General features: G+C 44.8%; 1 protein-coding gene across 6 annotated transcripts in view; it reads left to right on the top strand.

Moving 5' to 3' along the window:
• The window catches only part of LOC131138681 (transcription factor COE1-like), a 25,316-nt gene extending 8,949 nt beyond the window's left edge, over nt 1-16,367 (top strand). Inside the window, exons 7-16 of one of the 6 annotated variants that reach the window (XM_058087820.1) lie at nt 8,315-8,396; nt 9,980-10,121; nt 10,437-10,570; nt 10,832-10,958; nt 13,473-13,561; nt 14,466-14,531; nt 14,617-14,779; nt 14,844-15,023; nt 15,106-15,303; nt 15,410-16,367. In XM_058087820.1, coding sequence (XP_057943803.1) covers nt 8,315-8,396; nt 9,980-10,121; nt 10,437-10,570; nt 10,832-10,958; nt 13,473-13,561; nt 14,466-14,531; nt 14,617-14,779; nt 14,844-15,023; nt 15,106-15,303; nt 15,410-15,462 — 1,234 coding nt within the window. In that variant the 3' untranslated portion in view covers nt 15,463-16,367. Of the gene's footprint in view, nt 1-8,314; nt 8,397-9,979; nt 10,122-10,436; nt 10,571-10,831; nt 10,959-13,472; nt 13,562-14,465; nt 14,532-14,616; nt 14,780-14,843; nt 15,024-15,105 lie in introns of all 6 variants that reach the window. The other 5 variants (XM_058087823.1, XM_058087819.1, XM_058087817.1 and 2 more) reach the window with 5 other exon arrangements.
• The last annotated feature ends 3,690 nt before the right edge of the window (nt 16,368-20,057 follow it).

The following is a 20,057-nucleotide window of genomic DNA, read 5'->3' as shown; positions in this document are numbered from 1 at the left end:
ACTTGCACCCATTTTGTGTCTGCATTGTCCAGCAATTTGCTGTGGCAATGAATGTCATTTATTCATGTATTTATGGCACGCCATGGAAAAACGTGAAAACTGTTTGCGTTCTGTTTACAAATAAATTACAGTCTTGCCGTGTAATTCGGGTCCAAAAATGGCACAAACTGACCACACTCCCACACCACTTATTTACAGTACATCTTGTCAAGTACTGTTTACGTCTAGTGCATGACAATAGTATGCCCGGTGCGCATTGTTCCTACATGGGTATGCATTGTTGTGATGACTTCCCACCCCCGTGAAGCGGTCCTGGCATTATTTGGTGGTGCTGTGTTCTACGTGACACCATGCATCAGCAGGCTTTATCTTTATAGCTTCATTAACTTACATTGCTGTTAAGGAGTGTAGCTTTTATTAGGGTTTTTTTTTTTTTTAAGAGGTCTCTTTTTTTTCTTGTTTTTGGATTATGATTTTTATTCAAGTAGAGTTCTGCTAAAAGAGACTGAGGTCCCATTTTCATTTTATTCATTCATTCATTCACCGCTTGTCCTCACGATGGTCGCGGGGGGTGCTGGAGCCTATCCCAGCTGTCTTTGGGCGAGGCGGGGTACACCCTGGACTGGTCGCCAGCCAATCACAGGGCATTTTCATTTTAATTGTTTTTTTTTTTTTTTTTTGACTGCACATACAGTGAAGTGTTTAACATTGGACTGACCTTAAATCAGTTATGTTTTCAAGCCTTTATTGACGGTATTTTTTACATGATAAAACTCTCAGACGGTCGAGTGGTTAGCGCGCTGCTAGGAGACCAGAGGTCAATTCCACCCTCTGCCATCTCTGTGTGGAGTTTGCATGTTCTCCCCGTGCATGCGTGAGTTTTCTCCGGGTACTCCGGTTTCCTCCCACATTCCAAAAACATGCTAGGTTAATTGGCGACTCCAAATTGTCCATAGGTATGAATGTGAGTGTGAATGGTTGTTTGTCTATATGTGCCCTGTGATTGGCTGGCGACCAGTCCAGGGTGTACCCCGCCTCTCGGCCGAAGACTGCTGGGATAGGCTCCAGCACCCTCGGCGACCCTCGTGAGGATAAGCGGTAGAAAATGAATGAATGAAAACCTCCAGGCACATCACCCAGCATGCCAGCACTTATTCTGTTGTATGAATGGCAGGCGCATATCATGGTTAATTGTGTGCCTTCTGCCATCTAGTGGAAGAGCATTCAATTGTTCTATCTGTCACTCTGGGTCACTGGCGTAGGCAGATAGATGAACAGATGTACATCAGTTGTAGCACAAAAATCATCTCATTGGGACCAATTAAGTGAAATTGTCACAACTGATGAGCTCACACTAATGTGCCACATTGGTTAGGAATCAATCAGTGGCGTGGAAGACTTATTTCCTGTTTGTCTTCATTGCTAAAGCAAGAGGTGCATGTTTCCACAATGCATTGGCACCATTTCATGTTTCCTCCATGTTTATATAGCACACACCTCTCCTATCATCCTATCATAGCTGGGTGATGTGCCAGTGAAACGTTCGTGAACACACGCACATGTGCACATTTATGCCTCTGTCATGGATGTGATGGAGGCTGTGAAGCTGCATTTTAATGGATGATTATCTTTGATGTTTTCTATCCAATCACCTGCACGTGCACGCACATGATGATGGCAGCGACCTAACATGAGGTCATGTTGCAGCTCTCGTTCAGTCACTAAGCTAAGGTCATGTCGCCTCAATGGAAAGGTCACGTGCGCTCTTCATGTAAAGTGTGCACGTCCTGCGTCAGCGCTTTGGCCGCCTTTAATCCGGCCGCCGCCATACGTTAGATGGAAACTCTTCTCAGGGAAGGAGAGATAGGAGCGTGAGTGGCAGCAGCGTGCACAAAGAAGACGCCGAGGAGCATTACCATCACAATGGCTGCTTTAAACACGAGTATGGATACAGGTGAGGAGGGTCCATGGAGGGTCACATGACTCTACTTCCTGGCAGCTCCCCTTAACCTACACACAACTTAGACAGCTGACATGGGCTCATACATTCACACACACGCATATTAACTTCAACTTTTGTCTTAATTCATTTTTAATATCTTTTTCTTTTGTGTCTTTACCACAGACACAACAATATTTATTAAATACAGTAGATGCCTGCTCTTCACGGGGCATCCTTTCCTTGCCTGCATATGAATGGGGAAAATCTGTGAGTAATTGAGACTGGTGCTGTCAAAAAGGCAAGATTAATTAATTGACCTGTGATTAATTAATCTAATTAATCTTTTTTAAATCACACACCAAAAATTGCTGAAATATTTTCATTTCAGGTATTTTCAGATATGTAACATCAAAGTGGCTTTAAAAAACATTTGAAGGGACTCATATTTGCTACTAATGTTAGCTGTGGCTGCTTTGTGGTGTGCTAAACTTGAGCTTTTTGCAGTAAACAAACTCTTTTACAAAAAATGCATATCACATTCATCGGACAGACAACTCTCACATGTGTCTCCATTTTCACATCCCCGCTACTCACCGCTCCTCACCCTGCCCTACAATGGGAGCCTATCAGCTGGTGCTCAACAAGACCAGACACAATGAGAGCCAATCAATGTCCACTTGAGGGTGTGTAAAGTACAAGAAGCCAAACACATCGATCTACGTACACCCTCACTGTTTGCAGTCACGTTTGAGGCTGGGTTGTGTCCAAGTTGATGTCGCCCTGATGTCGCATCATTACTTCATACATGAATGTTGTACTTTGTAGGCTTTACTATAACATATTTACTGTAATTTCAGATCGAAAAGCCAGAACTTTTTTTCTCACTCTCACAAACCCGGTTTATAGTACCTTCTGGTCTCATGACATCTCATGCACTTCAGAGCTGTAAATTTGCGCTTCATGCACGCTCCCTCATCATGGGGAGCGCTTGGAGAGGTAGGTGTGGTGCGGCTTCAGGTTAAATGCGATTAGATCTAGAGATCTAGCAGCTTTTGCTCGGGGTCTGCCAGTTGATCTTGAAGGCGTGGAGCATTGTCGGGAGGTCCACGGTCGTCGGCAGGGGGCTGATTTGGGTGGTGCTGGGAGCGACGACAAAAGAGGGATACAGACTGGCGGGGTTGTGTGGCGAGGGAATTTGTGGAACTGTTTGGTTCCGACAGGGAAGAAAACAACTTTAGTGTTTTTAGCGAGGGAGGAGGAAGATGAACAGTGATGTTTTCTGCAATTAAAAATGCATTCTATTTTCAGAGAGAAAAAATTAATTTGTTCATGCAAAAATCTTGAATTTGCAGAGACAGGATATGTCGAGATCCACTGTTCTTTCTACATTTGTCAACCAAGTTCCCTTTCAGGCCCAAAATTCCCCTTTAAATGAATGGCATTTTCTCAAAAATTTTCCATATCCCTCAAATTTTCATTTGATCCCTGTAATTCAGTTCTTCAGCATACAGTACTATTTCTAGGCAAATTTCCTTCTCTAGTTCAACATGGTCTGTGTTAGTGTGTTAGCGCTCTGTGTATTCCCAGTAGGCATGCACAAACATTGATGTTTGATGCCAGTGCGCTACCATGAGTGTAAACATGCTAACAACTTTGATTACCTAATGAGAGGAACAAATAGGAAGCAACACGCTCATGAAACGCCAGCGTGCATCCTCCTGACAAGTGCGCAGCCTAATTAGTGCTCTCCACCGGGAGGCGGAACAGGAAGTAGCGTTTTCTTCTAGGTCCCTATTTGTCATCATGCTAACACACACACACACACACACACACACACACACACGTGTTAGTCCTGCTGAAGGGAAGATGACAAACACAAGTCAAAGAGCTTATTAACAAGCCGTGTGTTTGACTACATTCTCGCTGACGCTTGGCACGCGACAGCCGTCAATCAGCACGTGATGGACGCATTTGAAGTTTTTCTTCAACTACGTACACAGACACTTGTGATTGTGTTGTAGTACTCCTGTGTTCTTCCCCCGCAAATTGTATAGTCTCCTTAATTAAGTGTGCATGCGAGTTGTGTGCTAGCGTGAAGAGCCATTGATAGTTTGTTAGTTAAACACCATCGATAGTCATTAAGATTTGAAAACCGTCGCCATCAGGCTATAAATTGACCTGGAATATTCCAAGCTTATGAGCATTGAAATGATTGAGGAGAAGAAACAGAAGGAACGTGACAGATGTTTGAAATGAAGTCATTAAACACTGACACTCCTCTCCTATGAGCGTTATATTAGTATCTTCAATTAGTCCAAGGAAGCAGCGAGTGGGTGTGGCTAACGTAAATGGTGGGCGGGAATTGAGTTCTTTAAAAGCTGCTGAGTGCAGTTAGCCGAAGAAATCATTAATAATGTCATTAAAGTGTGTGCGTGTGTACTTGAACCACATGAGATACATCTTCCCCCTCCTCTTCTTAATTGGTGACATCATGAAACGACAGCTGTCATTAAGCATAAAGCATTCTTTTGATGTATTCCTTGACAACAGTTAGCATATGAAATGCTAATGTATGCATACATCGTTATTTGGGATGTTTACAAGATGCTTGCATGCTTCACTGAGACTTTGTATCGCTGCCATCGTGTGTGTGTGTGTTTGTGTGTGTTTGTATCCTTTCGACTTCATGTACTCCTTCCCCCTCCTTTCACCTCCCCTTTCCCCCCCTCGTCACCCTCCCCAAATCAATGTCTCATCTATAATTCAACACTATGCCTTTAAGACCAACCCCCACCCCTCCACCCCCTCCTTCCCTCCTTGCAGCTGCCTCTGCTCCTCTACAAAATCTTCCTCTGACCCATCACCTCTTTGACTCCTCCTCATTATTGATGGGTATCATTGGTGAGGTCACGCGATCACCTGACAGGAAGTGACAGGTTTACTTTCTGTGGCACCTGTTGATCAATGTGTGACATCATTGTGATGCGTTCATGTGCGTGTGCACGATGGCTGCCAGCGAAGATCCCCCATCATCACCGTCATCGTCATCATTTTGCTCATTAGCATATCTCCAGGGAAACCAACAGTGATTGACAGCGATATGGCGCTCAGCTATCAATTACCTGCACGCGTATCAAGCGTGGTTATGCAAATGAAGTCAGCTCAGCACGGCCTCTTAAGTCGTCTTCCTTTCTTCTTCCTCCTGCACCGCTACATTTCCGCTACGCACTTTTCCACATCTCAGTCTTCTTCCCCTCCCCTCCCACGCCTCCTTGCATCGCACAGTGAAGGCACCAGGTGTGTGCACGTGATGCTAGCAGGTCGATTTAGCAGACAGGAAGTGCACGTTTCAACAAAGCGGTGTCAGTTAGCAAGCGAGCTAGAATGATGCTACATTTAAAGCGGGGAGGAATGGCGCATGGATGGCTTGTGGGGCGCCTGAAGCAGGAGGAAGGAGGAAGCAGTGCCTGGTCCACACCGTTTACACTGGGGGTTGACCTGCAGATCTCCACCCCGACTGAGCATATAGTCTGGTGATGGAAGGACTACTTTAAGGCCCTTCTCAACCCCACTGACGTACCTTTTTATACAGGAAGCGGTCTGAGGTCCATCACCATGACAGAGGTACTGTGGGTTCATCCTGGTCACAGAACACTGGACCAGCTCTACACCCTTTGGAGAGTACATGGGAGCACATTGTGGACTTTCTTTCTTCCCTCGGAGTGTTCTGTGGGGATGCTCTGGGAGGATGGGATAGGTTCATTCTGTTCTTGTACAGCCAGTGCAAGCGCCTGGTATAATTCATAATTTTCATGGACAGAATTTCTAGGCACATTGAAGGCGTTGAGGAGGTCCAGCATGGTGGCCTTAGGATCTCGTCTGTGCTAGTTGCAGACGATTTGGTCCGGGTGTCTTCATCAGGATGTGTCACCTTCACTTTAGTTTGCAATTGAGTGTGAAGCTTCTCGAATGAGATTCAGCACCTCCAAATCTGAGGACATGATCTCAGGTCAGAAAAGGGTGGATGGTACCATCTGGGTTGGGAGCAAGGTCTTTCCCCAGGTGGAAGACTTTGAAGTGCCTCAGGGTCTTGTTGACAAGTAAGGGAAGGTCCATGCAGTAATGAGGTTGTTGTACCAGACCGTCATCGTGAAGACAGAACTGAGCAGGAAGTCAAAGCTCTCAATTTACCGGTCGATCTACGTTCTCACCCTCACCTATGAGAGATACTAAGAGATGGGGTGAGGTTTTCTGATTTTATTAGTAGTACATGAAAGTTCCATATTGCCTTAAGTGCAGCATTAGCTCCAGCATGAGGAGACAGTGGAGGAGGGTTTTCAGGAGCTGACTTCTCCTTGTTAGCCGTGAGTCCTGCTAGCCAAAGGCTGGGCTGAACCGTATTTATGACATAACGCAAGACACACTCCCTGTCCTACACGCAATATGTACTGTGGGAAATCGGTACGCTTATGTACCAAACGTTACACCCCTAAACACCAAGATGCTGTTCAAAGAAGTTTGGTCGAGACCCAGTGTAGAGCTTGTGCAGCATGGCAACAGGAACGCCATTTAAAGAAGGTGAAGATGTGCAAGAGAACGTTATTTAGTCACATGACGGCAAAGCCATGCAAGTGAGACATGAAGAAGGAGAAATGTCTTCTGTAAACGTCTCTCCGCACTGCTCCACCTGTCAACAACATTGTCTGTCTCTCTTGCCAGGCAGCAGCGCCGTTATTCTTAGCTCAGCAGCTTACTGAGTCTTTGGGGAATAAAACGGACACATACACACACACACACACACACACACACACACACACACACTGCTGGAATTCCCCCGGATGTGTCCCTCGCCCTGTTGGCATTGTGACTGTTAACTTAAGAAACAAATTCCCACAATCCTCTCTTCTCATTCTGTCTGTCCTCACTCACACACACACACACACACACACACACACACCTCCATGCTGCTTCATGGTCATGGCCAAACTGTCAGTCACTTCCTGCCTGCGTCCTCAGGCCGCTGTATTAAATATTCATGTCAGTTGTGCTGGCAGCTCTTAATTGCCGTCTCAGCGGCTGAATAATGCATGCGGCATGCACGTGACACTATGGCGCACGGGTCACATGATCACTGGCCTGCTACAAGCACATCTCGACACCAACATGACAACATAACACACTGGAGAACATCAGCTTGTGTGTGTGTGTGTGTATGATATGTCTATGTACTGTATACATGCGTGTGTGTGTGAGAGATAGAGAGAGCGATAGCGAGACAAAAGAGCAAAGGTCAACAACCATGTTATCAGTCGAACATGATCAAGCCTCTGGGGAGGGGGTTAAAGGGAGGGTGAAATGGTCATGGTGGCCCCCTCCCCTAAAGTCATTTTATAATTGCCCACTTTAATTGGAAGCCTTTAACGACCACACACACGTGCGTGTGGAGGGGGGGGCGGGAGTGGTGGCTTCAGGGCCTTTGTGTGGGGGACTTGATTAGGCCAGATGGGGTCAATTGGTGGGTGGGCGGGGCTGTGTAATGAAGAAGACTGTCAGCCAATGGGAGTTGATTACAGTCATTGATTGGTATTCTAATAAAGTAGTTCCATATGTTATATATGAGTGTGACACATTATTAATATTCATTATACTCATGTTTGTTGATCATGGATCTGGATATTATTTTGTAATGTCTCATGAAGCAATGTGTTGGTGAGAAATGACGGTTCTTTCATTTCACTAATTCTACTTTTTAAACACACCATTTGTGTGTGTGTGTGTGTGTGTGTGTGTGTGTGTGTGTGTGTGTGTAAGTAAGAGAGAGAGGTCAAACAAGTCGGCGGTGTTAACGCTAAGATACTGTAGGTTGTGAAGAGGACTAGACAGTGGAAGGTCGCAGGGGGTCACTGTGGCTGTCCTCCGCTGTGATAGGCTGTCACCCAGGGGTGAGAGGTCAACACAATTACTCATGCAGAATCTCAGCGCCTGTGTTCTAACGAAGCCTGAGCTCGTTAAGGCTGAGTTTTACACCCCGGACCTGCCACTGCTCTGTGCTGCACCGCCACACACACACACACACACACACACACACACACACAAAACTATACGCACACACACCTCAGCTTTGTTCTCCTGCTGCACTACAAGTCTTGTCATGTGAGCTGAGCCTCCAGGGAATGGAGGTGATGCAAAGTGAAGATTAAAAAAAAAAGTTCTAATGATGTAAAGTGGTTCATTCCCCACAAACACAGAAGCTGGTAGAAGTTCCCAGCATGCAGCAGAGATGTCTGTACGTGAATGTGAATGAGCACCATGGACGTGCTATTGATGATGCCCTTGTCATGACCTTGATTCCTCCCTTCAATGTCTTCTCAGGTTTTTCCTCAAGTTCTTCCTCAAGTGCAACCAGAACTGCCTGAAGAATGCTGGGAACCCACGAGACATGAGGAGGTTTCAGGTGAAGCTCGTTCTCTCTCTCGCTCTGTATTTGTGTGTGTGTGTGCATGTGTGTGTGTGGACCCTTTAGAAGCACAATAACCTCTTGAGAAGAAGTAAAGGGGAGGAGTCAAGGCTCTTTATTACTTCCTTTTATATTTGGTGCTGTGACACCATCAGGAAGAAAGCGTGTGCGAGTGTGTGTGTTTAATTGTGCAGCTCTATTGTAGTGGAACCAAAGAAGACAGCTCTGTTTCTCTGGGAGGTAATTAACTGCCGGACCCTTCAACATTGGAGAAGATGTGGGCACACACATACACACGCACACACCAAGCTAAACTGGGTGTGTGTGTGTGATGTAACAGTGATAAGAGGGCCCATTTAAAGAAGTTTTCACACTTGCATGCTTTCACTTCCCCCAAGTTATCCACCCTTTCCCATATAGCAAAGTAACACTGAAACAATATTGATTATTGTTGGTTGCATCTGTTTTGCATTGAAATAATGCAAAACAGATGTTGAATCAATGTTGCCAAACTGATGAAACCTGACAAGCAGTGACATTGAAACAGCATTGATGCATAGATGAGATGAAAGATAATTAGCTGCCTTTTGGGCGAGAGGCGGGGTACACCCTGGACTGGTCGCCAGCCAATCACAGGGCACATATAGACAAACAACCATTCACACTCACATTCATACCTATGGACAATTTGGAGTCGCAAATTAACCTAGCATGTTTTTGGAATGTGGGAGGAAACCGGAGTACCCGGAGAAAACCCACGCATGCACGGGAGAACATGCAAACTCCACACAGAGATGGCCGAGGTCTAGCCTACATTATTAGAGCCCTGTAGGCATTAGTTATTGTTTACAACACATTGCACAAGTCCTATGCTGCAGGGACTCCTTGCTAGTGAGCTAGCAAGCGAGCCAGCAACATATTGTTGCCTCCAACATATTGAAGACAAAGTCAAAAACTTACCACTTCCACACGGAATAGGAGGATACATTTTTTTTCATCACTCTATACAGTTTTAAGGTTGTCCAGGCCTGGAAGCCCAATGGGTAAGCTAACAGGTATACACTTATATGTAAGAAAATTGCCAGTCAAGTCATTCGTCGTAGCTTGGATTAGCCTGGTGCATGTCATGTGACTGATCTGATGTGCGATGTAGGTTAGAAAATTTCTATGCCTCCACCACCTTCATTTGCTCAAACTGACGTGTGCCAGACCGGCCTGGAAGGTTTATGCATGGTCGTGAATGAAACAAAATAAAACATTTGATTTCTCTTATAACAGTGTGTGCCTTTTATTTATACTAGATAAATATATAGATAGTCTATATGTTTTAAATGAGCCCATTCATTGAAAACACAGATTTTATGAGCAAAACAATTGAAATTGTGTCGATCTATGGTTATGTAATCAACGTTGTTTCAATGTTAGCTGTGGGTGCAAACTGATGCTAAACGATTTAATGAGATAACGTTGAAATTTCAATATAGATTCCACATTGTTTCAATGGCACTATGCTACTTGGGTTGTTTTGTCTCATCCCCTAACCCCCTCCTCTCCTCACCCCTCACTCCCCTCTCCCCCAGGTGGTGGTGTCCACTACCGTGAGCGTGGAAGGACATGTCCTGTCCGTGTCTGACAACATGTTTGTCCACAACAACTCCAAACATGGTCGACGGGCCCGAAGGCTCGATGCTGCTGAAGGAACGCCCTCGTACCTCGACCACGGTAATGTATGTGTGTGTGTGTTTGTGAGCATCATGGCCAGCAGATGGTTGATGGTTTAATCCTATCAGATGATTCCTGCCATCCATCTGGCTAATCCCTCCCACTACAACACTCTAACACACACACACAAAACATCCGTGTGTGTGTGCTCTGCTAAATTTAATATTTTATTTGAATATATTTGATACACAACAACGTCATAAAATATGTGGGTTGAATTACTTAGAATAACAAAATTATGTTTCAGCATACATGAAATACACAAATACACAGTCCTCTAACACTGTGTGTATGTATGTGCGTGCGTGCGGTCAGGAGCAGCGCCGTGCATCAAAGCCATCAGTCCCAGTGAAGGCTGGACCACAGGGGGCGCTACTGTCATCATCATAGGAGACAACTTCTTTGACGGCCTACAGGTCATCTTTGGAACCATGCTGGTGTGGAGCGAGGTAGGCTCCCTCTTCATCCTCATTCTCTTCTTCCACACCACCCCCACTGTGCTTTCTTCCAGTGTGTGTGTCTGTGTGTCCGTGTGTGTGAGACTGCTCTCCAATAACAACACAGAGCTGTGTGAGCATGTGTAAAGAATGTCAGTGCTGAGTGTTTTATGGAAGACTTCACGTATCCAACTAGAAAGCTGAATCTGGGACGTTTTCAGCAGGACGTGTGTTCTGATTGGTTGGCTGCTCTTTCTTTTCTTACCTCTCTAGTTGATCACGCCGCACGCTATCCGTGTTCAGACGCCACCAAGACACATTCCTGGTGTGGTGGAAGTCACTTTGTCCTACAAGTCCAAACAGTTCTGTAAAGGCACACCAGGAAGGTTCATATACACAGGTGGGGGCCAAACACACACACACACACACACGTTATGTAGCTGATGACCACAGATTAGTCGTCGCTAACGAGCCACATATTGTTACCATAACGACAGGCTCAGTAATGCAACTGCAATTTAACAGTCTGCTTGTTAAGGAGATCCACATTGAAGCAATTAGTCGAATTATACACAAAACACACCCTGTTTACCACCACACACACACACACACACACACACACACACTCCTGGTTGAGACGGCGCGTGAGGGAACGCTTCAATTCCACACAGGAAGTGTTGTGAGACGGACAAAGGGCTGTTTCTCAAATCAAATACTTCTGTCAGTACACTTTGTATGCTGTGTACTTATTTTTTGAGTGCACCAACTTAGTGCTGTCCCAAAGCACACTCCCTCCATGTTATAGAGGCAAGATGGCGACTATCGAGGGTGGTAAGAGTGCAGCACTGCGCATTCACCATTTTGACCGATATAAGTGCTACCTACATCTGGTACTTCTCAGTGTGAACGCAATGCACTCAAAAAACTTGATTTGTAAGTACTACAGAAGTGTGCCCATTGAGACATTGGAACTGCACTTTTTGGGAATTTTGACCATCATTCACATTTTTGATGTGAAACATGAACGAATTAGTATGAGCTAGCTAACAATGCAAGTCATGGGAGGTACCTCATTCATTCATTTATTTTCTACCGCTTATCCTCATGAGGGTCGCGGGCATCCTGGAGCCTATCCAAGCTGACTTTGGGCGAGAGGCGGGGTACACCCTGGACTGGTGGCCAGGCAATCACAGGGCACATATAGACAAACAACCATTCACACTCACATTCATACCTATGGACAATTTGGAGTCGCCAATTAACCTAGCATGTTTTTAGAATGTGGGAGGAAACCGGAGTATCTGGAGAAAACCCACGCATGCACGGGGAGAACATGCAAACTCCACACAGGGATGGCCGAGGGTGGAATTGAACCCTGGTCTCCTAGCTGTGAGGTCTGCGCGCTAACAAATTTCCCCACTGAGGGACGAATAAAGGCATATCTCTTAACCACTAGACCGCCGTGCCGCACTGGGAGGTACCTATTAAAAAAAAAAAAACAGCGATCCATTTACAAAAGTGACCTGTATATTAACCAAGCTACTGCAATATTGTTATTGTAGCAGCTACCACGAAAAACTATATTTATCTGGCGGAGTAACACCACACCTGGCTAGTCGCTACACTAACGGGACAGACACACTGCCGGCTTTCAGTTTTGCTACACACTCAACAACATGCTCATTTGCTGTTAGCATTTTTTTTAGCTGAGGACTGGAGCATAGTCTTGTGCTGGAAGACACGGCAACCCCAATGAGAGTGGAATGGGGTAAAAGTGTCATCGTTGTTTCTGTGTTGCTGTTGTTGACAATAAGTAGCATGAGCTATATCGGCTATGGGAAATCAATGCGCCTAGGCACAAAGTTTCTGTAATGTTTTAAATCATCAAAATACGGCAAGAAGTATGACTTGTTTTTACTACATGATCACAGTAGCATGGAAATCAAACGATACAACACTATTAGACGTTCTTTTAGAGTGATTCACAGTCAAAATAGGTGCCTATGACATGCCACGTTATCTGGCTCATACTAAGCCATTTTCTCTCATTAGAACACATAAAAAAGGGGAAAAAAATATGTGCTCCTATTTCACAGAACGATTGTGGATGATGAGCAAGTTTTCCTTTATAAGGTCGGGGGGTGATGTCATCATCACATCAGCCATGAAGCTTAAATATGCACATACAGTAATCCATTTTTATCATGGTTAATTGTTTCCAGAACCCAAAGTGATGAGTGTATTTCTGCAAAGTACAATTCCTTTATAAATGGGCTATTTTGTCCATTTATAGCATAGAAAACCTGTTTACAAACTTCTAAATTCGTTTTTTAACATTAGAGCCCTCGAGAAATGAAATAACACCCCTATAGTCACTTTTACACTTGTATTACACAATATAGTAGACATCATAACATAAAATAAGACATATTTGACATATTTAAGACATAACAGACCTTTTAAATTTAATTTTGACAGTATTTTTGTTGTCTTGACAGCGTACTTCCTGTGGTGGCTCTTGTCTCATCAATGTAACATTACTGACACCTAGTGACTAGTGTAGAACACTACATATCAGCTTTCAGCATATCATGGTAAAAGTCGGTTACCATGGCCGCATGTGGAAAGTACCAAACATCACATCCGCAAGCCAAGACCCCATCTAGCTCCACCTCTTTCTTGGCCGCACCCCCACCTGGCCACACCTTCACATGTGGACACAGTGTGATGAGATATTTGATTCCTGTTATGATGCCGCTGATGATCCTGTCATTTGTATGCTGCTCTTTCTGAAGCAAATTCAACCTGTATGGATTAAGAATCTGAGCACGGGGACATTTGTTGTCCTACAATCAGGAATGAATATAAATGATCAAATGTTTAAAGGTTGGATATGTTTGTTTCTCTTATCAAGCTCTCAATGAGCCAACCATCGACTACGGCTTCCAAAGACTCCAGAAGGTCATTCCTCGTCACCCCGGTGACCCTGACAGGCTGCCAAAGGTACACACACACACACACACACACACAAAGGGTGTTAGTGTTAGGCACAAACAGATGATTGCTGAATTGCTCAGTGAACATTTAGGGAGGTTGTACTCTGTGATATCACTCCAGCATCTGCGTGTGTGTGTGTGTGTGTGTGTGTGCGAGCACTGACACATACACACATCCGATGTCGCCCTGTGACTCATTGTGATGATGTCATGTTGAAATAATGAGGTCATCAACGTGTCACCATGGCGATGCAGGAAGTCTGCCTGCCACAAAGTCTCATGTAGGAGTGTGCACGTCCGTATTGATCTATGCGCACGTGTCGAAAATGACATCACGGCGAGGTGTGACCCGGCATGTATGACATTCCTAACGGATGTTATGAGGTTTTGGGTCCACACATGCACACACACATAATCCTGGCTATCATGCTCACACCGTAACAGGCTGGACATGAGAAGATGATTAATAAAGGTGTTAGTCAGATGTCAGTTTTGATGAACAATAGAGACCTCCATGAAATTAGAATGTTGAAGGACACAAACATGAGCTGGCGATGAAGAAGACGTGGTGGACCATAGCGGTCCAAATGAGCGCCTGATCGATCTTTACACGATAGTAGGGATCATCTTTCCTTCCCGTTTATCAGCCGGCCTCTTCCCAGAAGCACTCCCTCATTCTGGATCATGTTTCCGTGTGATGGACACTTAACACCAGACATGGAACAAACAATGGAAACATGGACATGGATGATAGGAGGATGAAGAAGCTCTTTTGTGAACATGCTGGAACGTTCTACCTCCATCGGGATCTGCAGCATGTCTGGAATCTCCTACTTTCTATTCATACTTCCTGTTCCTGCGTTGACTTCCTTTTCCTGCCGCCTGTGATTTGCTGTTCCTGCTCCCTGCAGGAGGTGATCCTCAAGCGTGCAGCCGACCTGGTGGAGGCACTGTACGCCCTCCCCCACAGTAATCAGGTGAGGAGAGGACACAGGAAGTCAGGTGTGACACATGATGCGTTTGCTGATGTCATGTGACCGCTCTCCACACACCCCCATGTAGGAGATCATCCTGAAGCGAGCGGCCGACATTGCGGAAGCTCTCTACAGCGTTCCACGAGGCCACACCCAGCTCTCTGGCTCCGCCCATGCAGGAATGATGGGCATCAACTCATTCACGGGGCAGCTATCCGTAAACGTGTCTGAAGCCGCGCAGACCAATCAGAGTGAGTGTCTTATCAAAAATAACGTGGTGTCAATCCAACATGTCTGACGGGACTTTTCCCCCAGCAGGCTTTGTGCGCAGCAGCAACAGCGTGTCTCCGCATAGCTACGCCTCTAGCTCCACGCCGCAGCAAAGCGGCTACACGCCAGCGTCGGGCGCCATCAACGGCTACGTCAACAACATGACCAACCTGGGGGGCTCGCCAACCTTCCTCAACGGCTCTGCCGCCAACTCGCCTTACGGTAGTGAGTGTGCACGCTCACATGGGACGCACCTTTGAATGACAAGGGAGCTAAACCCCGCCTTCCTGCGTTTGTCCTCCTCCAGTCGTCCCGTCCAGTCCCGGCATGGCGTCATCCACCTCTCTGCCGTCCAACTGCTCATCCTCCTCCGGCGTCTTCTCCTTCTCTCCCGCCAACATGGTGTCTGTCGCCGCCAAGCAGAAGTCTGCCTTCGCCCCCGTGGTCAGACCCTCGTCCTCGCCGCCGCCACCTTGTACGGCCACCAACGGGAGCACGCTCCAAGGTGACCTCTGCCTTCTTCAGTGCAGTGACGTCACTTCACCACTAGGTCACGCTTCTTAATGCTGTGATTATCTTGACCTTTGAACCTGCCGTGGCCTCCTGAGCAGATCCAAACTTTGTGGACTCCAACAAGTTCTCCACAGGCCTGGTCTTCACCTGATGTATGTCCCGCCCTCCCCTTCTCATGTGTCAATCATCAAGCTGCCATGTGTGGGTGTGTGAACGTGTGTGTCCTGGCCGAGGGTTCCAGAGTGACTCTTGTCAATCCGAAGGAACCAACCATCTCAGGTGTCTGCGAGCTCTGCCTACATGGAGACAGGAAGTTGTATTTATTTTGGAGGGATCTCCAAATCTTGTCTTTGGCATTTTCACATCAATGCACATTCTCCGTCGTTTCAGTTCAAGAAGCCAAGGAAGCTAACCGGCGGCTGCCAAATCCATCCCATAATGCCTTAGTACTCCCATCACGCATTTGGACTCTCGGCTGAGCTTTTTGGCATCCTCCATGGAGGCTGGCGGTCATGTGATGCAGAAAAAGAAGTTGGCCAATGACCACCTTGTGGTGTGTGACCCCCGTCATACAAGAGATTATTTGCTTTGAAATTCTTAACTCCCTAAATTGTTTGATCTAAGCAGCCAATAGGGGCTCACTTCCTGGTTGAAGCAGCCAGTGAGGTGCGCGCAGAGTCTTAATGAAAAGCAAAGCCTTAAAGGAGCGACGTGAACGTCTTACATTTATTTTGATTTCATCAACTTTTGGTGCCTCGGCGCTGCTCGTGCATGTTAGCGGCGGCATGCACGTGGAATGTATCAGTGATGTCACCAGCGCGCACGTGGTGGGTGAACCCTGGTGACCTTTGCGTGGTGGTGGTTCCATCTCTTCCAAGTGTTCTTCCTCTGCGCTGGATGAATACGTCCCCATGTTTGTCTTCTTCAAGATGCCTATTTATTTTATGTCACATTTCTTTGGGTGTGTGCCGGTCATGTGACCAACTCCAGCCTGATGATGAAGAAACTGTAAAGAGCTTTTGTATTCTTTTTAACTTTTGGATATTTAAATAAACTTGGCTGTCATCATCTCTTGTTTCTTGACATACTTGAATACAAGAATGCTTCAACTATATCTTTATTATTTCTCTTATACTTCCATGCAGATCAATAATCAAAGGAATATTAGCTCACCTTTGCAAACAATATCATGTTTAGTATGCAGTTTTAAGAGGTCAAAGTGTCGCACAAAGCAGACGACAAAAGTGACGTTTTATACTAACCTGTGCGTGTGTGTGTGTGTGTGTGTGTGTGTGTGTGTGTGTGGTACTGAAGACATCCATTAGCTAATGGATCATTCTTTTATCCATCACATCCTCCATCACCGCGTCACGACATCATTGCTGCACTTAACCCCCCCACACACACATGTTCTTTGTTCACACAGTGGTAAAGATTCTTAGAGAACATCTTCACATGCAACAAAATGAACATGTCATCCTCCGGATGTTAGTTCAAACCAATGCTGAATCACATCAAACGGAATGACACGTTCACTAGATTTATATAACACTTCTAATAGCATTAATTGTCATTCTATTTTAAAGTTTGTACACTACACTACTTTATATTTATATCAGAGTGAGACCTCCTTCAGGTCAAACAAGTTTAGTGCTCTCCTTGACAAATATAAGGACGGAATAGTAATGATAATTTCATATAAATATTAGTCTGATGAATGCTGAATTATCAGCATAAAAATGTGATATCGTTCGACATGGGTATCGGATTTTTCCCTATCATGAAAAAAAATTAGCACATGTTCATTCCACCACATTTGATATGTCATGTTACTCATATCGGTATCGATATAGGAAATTGAGAGTTGGACAATATTGGTTTTCAGCAAAAAAAAAAAAGCCAATACCAGACATTGATTAAAGTATTTGATCGTGATTAATCACATTTTCCCTGCAGTTAACTCAGCATTAATAACATTTAAATAGCATTTCGCAGCTAGAATAGGTTTTTTATTCTTTAGAAATGGGGGATATTCCTTTGTGTTAATGTGCAATTACTCCAATTTTAGCTGGATGAGATTTTTTTTGTGTAAAAATGCAAAAACCACTGGTTAGTCGGGCCATTCTTATGCCAAGGTAGCACTGTATATGACAATAAAAACAATACCTGCACTGCTCCGGTCTCTGGCAGGCCATCTAATCAGTGATAAGTCACACGGTGACAGTAGATCCAAATAACTTTGGTCTTGCTACAAGAGCCATCTACCTGGGTTTTGAAGCTAACTTTACTAATCTAAATACTCTTTTCTTTCTCCATTTCCCATCAATATTTGTGCCAGCTTGTGGCTGCAGAGTTACCGTGCTTCAATCAAACTACGGTGTGAGCTGAGGGTCAAACAGGAGGAGCGCAAGTTAATTGCGCGTCAAAAAATTTGACGCCATTAAAGGGAACTTCCGTTAACGCGTCATTAACGCATTAACTCTGACAGCCCTAATATACGTATATACAGTATATACAGTGTATATACATTTTTTAAGGTAAGTAGTACCGTGAAAGATAAGCCTCTTGTGACACACACACACACACCCTGACTTACTAAGTGTAGTAAATTGAGCTGTTTCTTGAGTGAACACTCCCAACAATTATGTTGGCTTCCACTGATCCATTTCCATGGAATACATTTCACACAATCTGTTTCCCAGCCTTCTTCCTCATCATCATCATCATCATCATCATCACACTCACAGGTGATCATCTAGTTCCCTCCGGGTTTGAACAACGAGCAGGAACATTCTCGCCTGTCATGTTTGACATGACGGGTTACATGATCATCCCCGTCTTTGTCATTTCAAGAGCTAACTATGTTAGCAAAGACATCACAGCCTACACCCCAGTGCGTGTGTGTGTGTGTGTGGGTACACATGTATGCTCCCTCCACCCAGTGACCCCTCCCAAATGACATCATGCATGATTGACACATACCAGGAGCGTTTGTGTGTGCGAGTGTGTGTGGTGGTGGTCAGTGAAGTCATCACTTCAAACACACATTCAGAAATGACACAATCATCTTGGCTTTCTAGCGGGGTAGGATTGGATGAGCTCTGCTTATTCCCAACCTTTTGGTCATGTGGCATTCCTAATTGTAGTATGTGATGTATACCAAAAAACGATGTGAGTGTAGCTATAGTTGTTCCTCGTGCTGTGTTCAAGGAACAATAACATTGCAGGAATACAAGCTGTTCTTTTGTGTAACAATGGTTGTAGGTGTCCCTAGAGTTCCACTGTGTGACTGTGGACCCTTGTTGTCTTTGTCCTGATTTTTGTCCCAGTCTTGGCTGATGTGGTCCACCTAAGGAACGGGCCATTGTTTTATTTTTGTAATTGTTTTTTAGGAATATGCAATTGTGGGAGGCATTGAGGGCGGGGCTTCTGTTCACCCTTTTATGTGATTGGTCTTCATCTGTCCTGCTTAATGAGTGATGAACCACGTGTTCATAATGTATCTGGTGTACCTGAACACACCATGTGTTCATAATGTATCTGGTGTACTTGAACACACCATGTGTTCATAATCTATCTGGTGTACCTGAACACGCCATGTGTGCATCATGTATCTGGTGTACCTGAACACACCCTGTGTTCATAATGTATCCGGTGTACCTGACCACACCGTGTGTTCATAATGTATCCGGTGTACCTGAACACACAGTGTGTTCATAATAAACGTGGTGTATGTGAACGCACTTTGTGTTGATAATGTACCTGGTGTACCTGAACACACTATGTGTACAGGTACCCAGTGTACCTGAATGCATCATGTGTTCATAGTGTAGTGTACATGAACACCATGTGTTCATAATGTACCTAGTGTACACTATGTGTTCATAAAATACCTGGTGTTTGTGAATGCACCGTGTGTTCAGACTGTACCTAGTGTACCTGAACACACCATGTGTTCAGACTGTACCTAGTGTACCTGAACACACCGTGTGTTCATAATGTATCTGGTGCACCTGAACACACCGTGTGTTCATAATGTATCTTGTGTACATGAACACACCGTGTATTCATAATGTATCCGGTGTACCTAAACATACCGTGTGTTCATAATGTATCCGGTGTACCTGAACACACCGTGTATTCATAATAAACGTGGTGTATGTGAATGCACTGTGTGTTCATAATGTACCTAGTGTACCTGAACACACTATGTGTACAGGTACCCAGTGTACCTGAATGCATCATGTGTTCATAGTGTAGTGTACATGAACACCATGTGTTCATAATGTACCTAGTGTACACTATGTGTCATAAAATACCTGGTGTATGGTAATTTACCATGTGTTCATAATGTACCTAGTGTACCTGAACGCACCATGTGTTCATAGTACAGTGCACCCTGCTTTTTATTCTGTATTCTGTATCTAGCATACACTATGTGTTCCTAATGTACCTAGTGTACCTGAATGCACCATTGGTTCATGATAGTATACAGTACATGAATGCACCGTGTGTAACATCTGATGTACCTGAAAGCACCAGATGTTCATAATGTTCTTGTGTACCTGACCATAACATGTTGATAATGTGTGTAGTGTGCCTGAACGTACCACGTTCATATCAGGCTTATGGGTTGAATGCATCATGTTCTTTGTTAGGATGTGTTGTCATACACACACACACACACACACACAGTAAGCACGTGGAAAACATTTTGATGTAATGATGTACTATTTAACAGAAAGC

This window comes from Doryrhamphus excisus, chromosome 11, assembly GCF_030265055.1.
Source record: "Doryrhamphus excisus isolate RoL2022-K1 chromosome 11, RoL_Dexc_1.0, whole genome shotgun sequence".
NCBI classification, from domain to species: domain Eukaryota; kingdom Metazoa; phylum Chordata; class Actinopteri; order Syngnathiformes; family Syngnathidae; genus Doryrhamphus; species Doryrhamphus excisus.
Note: the sequence above shows the minus strand (reverse complement) of the source record. Positions and strands in the feature narration are given on the sequence as shown.